The sequence below is a fragment of the Oncorhynchus tshawytscha genome, linkage group LG30 (genome assembly GCF_018296145.1).
Source record: "Oncorhynchus tshawytscha isolate Ot180627B linkage group LG30, Otsh_v2.0, whole genome shotgun sequence".
NCBI classification, from domain to species: domain Eukaryota; kingdom Metazoa; phylum Chordata; class Actinopteri; order Salmoniformes; family Salmonidae; genus Oncorhynchus; species Oncorhynchus tshawytscha.
The window spans coordinates 15,646,114-15,652,230 of NC_056458.1; the positions used below are offsets into that span (position 1 = coordinate 15,646,114).

The following is a 6,117-nucleotide window of genomic DNA, read 5'->3' on the forward strand; positions in this document are numbered from 1 at the left end:
TCTGTGGTGTGACATTCCATTTAGAATGTAAGGAGAACTGAAACAATTATGTGACAACAGTATTCTTTGCAATGTTAATTTGAGCTAAACAAGAATAACAAGGAAACTGGGTAAGAATAAGAGAGACTGAGTAGTAAAAGTAACACTTTTATTATCAAACATGAAAAATATCTCATTGAATTAAATATTCTCATATGTGCAAAGCATGTCTTTGTCATCTACTAAATTCCAAGTATTTGGGCACTCATTCTGCCTTGATTTCAATATGATATTGAACATGGGATACTGCCCAGCATTGACTTGAACTATTGTAACAGTACAAGGTCACCACTTTAAAGACATTGTCAAAAAACACAACATTTGGTCAATTTGATACCATTCTGATTACCTTTCACAACAAAATAAAGCGCTATGATTGGTCTGAGAAGACGTTTTCCAGACGAGTAGTGGCAAGCTGCTGTAGAGCTGAATGGAGGATGACAGGAGAGGGCACTGTGGTCTGCTAATCAAAACCATGTGGCTACTGTTGCTCCAGTCCAGCCAAGGCCTCTGCTTCCTGTGGGTGGTATGAAAACAGTGCTAAGAAAATGATGCAACACCAGGGTTGAGACCAATTGTAATTATGCTTCCACCAAAAGGTGTATGTAATTTCACAGGAACAATTTTTACAGTTGCCAACAGAACAGTCTGGACCTGCAGGTCATCCTTCATTGCCTCTGTTTGGCAACAGAGCTGTGAAATACATGGTAGTAGCAGAAACAAGCAATCATTCAAAATAGATGGACAGGTAACTTGCACATGAGTATGGTCCTCTGTGTGTGGTTTTGACAGACGTAGTATGTCCATAAGGCCTTGGTCTTTACCTTGGAGCCTGGAGGGGCTGTTAGGCCCAAGAATGCATACACTGCATGCTCCTCACGGGCATCAAAGAAGGCCTCGTAATTCTGCAACGACAATACAAAAGGTAGCTGTCTCACTAAGTATGTTTCAGAAAGTTATTACAACAGAGATCATGCTCATGGACCGCAACTCCGTCATCAAGAGACTGGGTCAACTCAACATGACAATAGACGGCTGCACAATCCACTCCAACTCCACTGTCAGGAACCTTAGTGTTACATTTGACCCAACTCTGTCATTTGAACCCCACATCTGGAACATCACCAAGGCAGCCTTCTTCCACCTCAAACCATCTCACAACTCAGATCTTCTCTCACTGACCCCGCTGCTGAAACCCTCATTCACGCCTTTGATTTATCACGCATGGACTACTGCAACGCCATTCAGACTCCCCTCCAAAACACTGGACAGACTTCAACATATTCAAAATACAGCTGCATGAGTCCCCCCCACCCTCATCAAACTCCACTGGCTCCCAGTTCAATGTAGGATCATCTTCAAATTGCTCACCTACAAAGCACTCAATGGACTGGCGCCAACATACATTACTGTCCTCCTGCACCCCTACACTCCCACCCAATCTGTTCACTGCGCTCCTCTGTCACCGGCTTCCTCACCCTCCCTTACACCAGGCTCCGCTCCATGGGAGACCAGGCTTTTAGCAGGGCAGGGCAGCTCCCCAACTCTGGAACTCCCTCCCTCTCCATGTCAGAACCTCACAATCCATACACATATTCAAATCCACACTAAAGACACACCTCTTCACACAGGCTTACCCGGACACTCTGTTGTCTTAGCTTTTATCCTCTGTCTAGTTCACCTCCCTGGTTAGTCTGTGCTTATGTTTAGTATACTTTTATACACTGAGTGTACAAAACATTAAGAGTGCCTACTTTTTCCATGACATAGACTGACCAGGTGAATCCAGGTGAAAGCTATGTTCCCTTATTGAGGTCACTTGATAAATCCACTTCAATCAGTGTAGATGAAGGGGAAAAGACAGGTTAAAGAAGGATTTTTAAGCCTTGAGACAATTGAGACATGGCATGTGTATGTGTTCCATTCAGAGGGTGAATGGGCAAGAAGAAATATGTAAGTGCCTTTGAAAGGGGGATGGTAGTAGGTGCCAGACACACCGGTTTGTGTCAAGAGCTGCAACCTGCTGGGTTTTTCACACTCAACAGTTTCCCATGTGTATCAAGAATGGTCCACCACCCAAAGGACATCCAACCAAATTGACACAACTGTGGAAAGCATTAGAGTCAACATGGGCCAGCATCCCTGTAGAATACTTTCGCCACCTTGTAGAGTCCGTACCCAACGAATTGAGGCTGTTCTGAGAGCAAAAAGGAGGGGGGGGGGGTGCACCTCAATATTAGGAAGGTTTTCCTAATGTTGGGTATATTCATATTCTTAATTATTTGAATACATGATTTTATAGCTTTTTTTACCCTGCTGATGTTCTTGTGTTTGTAAAGTAACTTTGGGTGTCGTGAAAAGCCCTTAAAATAAAATGTATTATTATTTATCATTATTACACAAATTGCTACAAAGGTACCAGGCTGCAATATTCTCAAAGAGTACGTTGAGAATGTCTACCTTAAATTAGAACAGAAAAAATATAAACCAGGCACTTTTGCTTATCAAAGCATACTTTTCTTTACTATGCAGTTGCTAGCATACTGTCTGTCCTTTGACCTCTCATCAGCTTCAGACTGTAAGCTTCACTACACTGTGAAGGTGTCAGTACAGTACAACACTCACCCCACAGTAATGTTCTTCATTAAATATCTGTGGAGGCAGGGGGACCCCCGTCATTGGTCGGAAGTCCTCAGGTACGTTCTCCCTCATCCATTTCCTGTTTTCTTCACTAGTTACGATGTCACACTCCTTAAAGTCAATCTTGTTGACAGTTAGGAAACCCATTATGTCTTGCTGCTGCTTCTTAATCTACAGGAAGAAAGGAGATGAGATATATAATTAGGTAATATAATAATTAGGGATGCACAGTATATCAGTGAGCATATCGGAATCGGCCAATATTAGCTAAAAATGGCAACATCGGCATCAGCCCGATCAGTTTAACGCTGATGTGCAAAACCGATGTCAAAGCTGACGTGCACAACTATATAACGTAGGTAGATGACGTAATGACGCCACAAAATACAGTGCTACACAGAACAAAAGCAGAAAAATACTAAGCGCACAATTCCAACAAGTAAACAAATGGCAAGATAATGGAATTCATTATCAGTCAGTGGGTCGATAAGTATTTCGTACTGAGGAAAGCTGTATTGCATGCTCAAAAATGTGCTGGTTCTCATACCGGCACTGTCATTTCAATGGCATTTGAGAACATGTTTGAAACTTGGAAACATGAACACTCTCCTAGCTCCATTCGAACAACTGACTGGAGAAATAAGCTCATCAACTGCGTCTGCAGCAGACGTGATACACTCTGTCATGGCATTGAAACGCCTGCTCAACAAAACTGCCCACACAGACCGTGGAGTTAAAACTTGCAAAAGTACTCAAGGCTTTGAACAAGTGATTCGGTGGTTTTGATTATGTTTTACTGGTAATGGGGACATACGTAAATGCTAACAAAATAACTTTTTGGTCAGTGTGGTGGGTGTGTTTAAACTTTATTTAACTAGGCAAGTCAGTTAAGAACAAATTGTTATTTACAATGACGGCCTACCCCGGCCAAACTCAGACGACGCTGGGCCAATTGTGAGCCGCCCTATGGGACTCCCATGGATTCGAACCAGGGACTGTAGTGATAACTCTCGCACTGAGATGCAGTGCCTTAGACCTCTGCGTCCATGTGTGTGTAACTATTTAACTGTACTAGAATGCTTAAAAGACCACTAAAATTGTAAATATTGGTTATCGTTACCGTTTTTTTGGCAAGGAAAATATAGGATATCGGCCAAAAATGTCATATCGGTGCATCCCTAGTAATAAACATACAATAATAATACTGTTTTGATGTGTAATAAAGGGTGGAGTATGGGGAGATAAGCCTCTATTCACTTTGCAGAGCCTCTGCAGCTGGGCTGCATTCTACAGGAGAGCCTGGGGACTGAGACGGACCCAATAAGGCCTCTGTACAACAAGGATCAGCTCAGAAGACAGGCACAGACCAAATATGGCAGTAGGAGGAGAGCCCAGTGTTCCCTTGCAACCTCTTCTGTTCTGTCTAAACTTTGCACTGCACATAGAAGCCTGTCTAGAAAATCCTGTATAGGCAACATTTCTGTATAGTCATGGTTTTGACTTGCAAATTCACAGTAAGCAATAATATCCGTTGTTTCAGACCAGATATTTCAGAGGTTAGCTGAGGCAGTCGTTCTGTAGCCATTGTGCTCTTTGCCTGATTCAGCCACCCTCACCATTCTTTAGAGAGTGATGCAATTGGGTGAGGTATGAAGTTCACATGTCCAAAGACTGATCCTGTCCAGCTGTTCTGGCACAGAACACCACTGGCAATGGTCCTTTAGTCTAGGCGTGTTGTTTTGCAGTATGTAGGGAAGGAGTGGTGGCACACAGGAAACAGGAAAATGGAGGAAGGTTGTGGTGGAGGAGTCAACATCTGATGGTAGAGTCTAGTTAAGTTTGACCCCTAACCCTCACCACAAGGCCATTTGGACGAAAACAGTTGCATGAAAAAATCTGATCTGTTTAACCAAGTGCTTTACCTAAACATTCTTGTGTCTGCATGCTCACTCATAAAAACCTTCCTACACAGAGGGGGTTGAGCAGGAGTAAGAGACTGCTACTCTCACAGACAATGAATATGTGATTATGTATCCTCTTTTGATTTTATACTGTGCTGTAAATGCATTTTAGATACAATACAATCATAGTTTTGTGTTAACACTAAATTAACAATATATACAAATGAATATAATAATAGTCATATGACAAATCAATATCTCCCAAATTGAAGGCCCTCTTTATCAAATCATTGTTTTGGGTTAATTACAATAGCCTATGCATTGTCATGCATGAGAATACTATAGAAACGAATGTATTTGTGCAGCTGTCAGTCCCAGCTTCTACCCTATTGCTCGGGACATCCCATGCACAACTTGCACAACTTTCAAAAGAAAGATCATTTCCATAGAGCTTAATACATTTAATATGATAGAGTCTGTATAGCTACAACACAATAGCTCATTTGTAGGAGCCCGAAACACCTAATGCAAATACTTTGAATTTGCCAAGAAAATGAACATAAACGGTCAATATGCTATAAGGCTTACTCAATACTCAAGATTTCTTACCGCTGTCGATCCAGAGGATGATGCTATGAAGACTTTTATTACCATGGCTGTTTGGTTCACTCCCCAAAACCCAAGTGAGCAAAGCACCGACGTCTCCAAATGATCTCCCTCTCTCTCTCTCTTTCTCTCTCTCTCGCTCTCTAACACCGTAACAACAGATGGAAATCAGATCTCTGAAAACAATTGGGAATAGTTCAAACTATATATTGTAGTGCTTTCTAAATGCATTTTCAAATACATTTGACTATGTTAATATTTTGTTATCCTATTCATATAGTCTATAAATAAGTAATAAATGCTCCTCACATATTTTTCAAGAATTTCAATTCAAATAATTGAAATAAAGCTAATAGATGTGCTCAGACATAAGGAAAATATAGTAATAGGCTCATAACCTTCTAACTATTATATACTATATACTGTCTGAAAAGAGAATACAATACGCCTATGAAAAATCCGGGTGATTATACCCTATGAACGTCCTGCCTACTTCCTGGTGTAAAACTGTTTTTGCATGGGCGTCATGCTTATATAATCAAATTCATGAAAATATGGTAATTTAAGATATATGTAACATGATATTCATATTCGTGGATTAATTTACATCCAATGGCTTTCACGAAGGTTTTCGATTTTGAAAACGCAATCGAAAACCTTCATTAAAAGGCATCAGGTCCACGAATAAATCCACGAATATAATTTTACAAATATAGTAAATTACCACGTTTTCATGTATTTGATTATAGAAATTTGAAGCCCGTTCAAAAACAGTACCGAATCTGCAACAGAAAGTAGGCGGGACTTTCATAGGGTATTTGGCAGCGTCATTGAGTACCACAGTATGAGTCACCATACCCATGAAACCTGGCGGTAAAACTCGGAAATGGTTCCAATCGTTTTTTCACCATTCATTTGAGAGTCGGAGATT

General features: G+C 40.9%; 1 protein-coding gene across 2 annotated transcripts; it reads right to left on the reverse strand.

Annotated features, from left to right (window-relative positions):
• Positions 1 to 131: 131 nt before the first annotated feature.
• Positions 132 to 5,648, reverse strand: LOC112250231 (SH3 domain-binding glutamic acid-rich-like protein). Of its 2 annotated transcripts, XM_024420196.2 has the most exons (5): positions 5,496 to 5,648; positions 5,190 to 5,329; positions 2,665 to 2,850; positions 864 to 944; positions 132 to 556 (listed from the first exon to the last, which is right to left on the reverse strand). In XM_024420196.2, exons 2-5 carry the CDS (start codon positions 5,232 to 5,234, stop codon positions 521 to 523), a joined length of 348 nt encoding a protein of 115 aa, XP_024275964.1. In that variant the 5' UTR covers positions 5,235 to 5,329; positions 5,496 to 5,648; the 3' UTR covers positions 132 to 520. The 2 variants fall into 2 exon arrangements, with proteins under 2 accessions (XP_024275964.1, XP_024275963.1); XM_024420195.2 differs by having other exon boundaries at positions 5,190 to 5,645.
• Positions 5,649 to 6,117: the final 469 nt, after the last annotated feature.

What these genes read in the sequence shown, in the direction of transcription:
- LOC112250231 (XM_024420196.2), bottom strand. Translation starts at nt 5,234, where the DNA reads ATGGTAATAAAAGTCTTCATAGCATCATCCTCTGGATCGACAGCG. An exon ending in ATGAAGAACATTACTGTGGG is followed by an intron (nt 945 to 2,664) that starts GTGAGTGTTGTA and finishes TTGTCGTTGCAG; the next exon opens with AATTACGAGGCCTTCTTTGA. An exon ending in CAGCCCCTCCAGGCTCCAAG is followed by an intron (nt 557 to 863) that starts GTAAAGACCAAG and finishes TACCACCCACAG; the next exon opens with GAAGCAGAGGCCTTGGCTGG.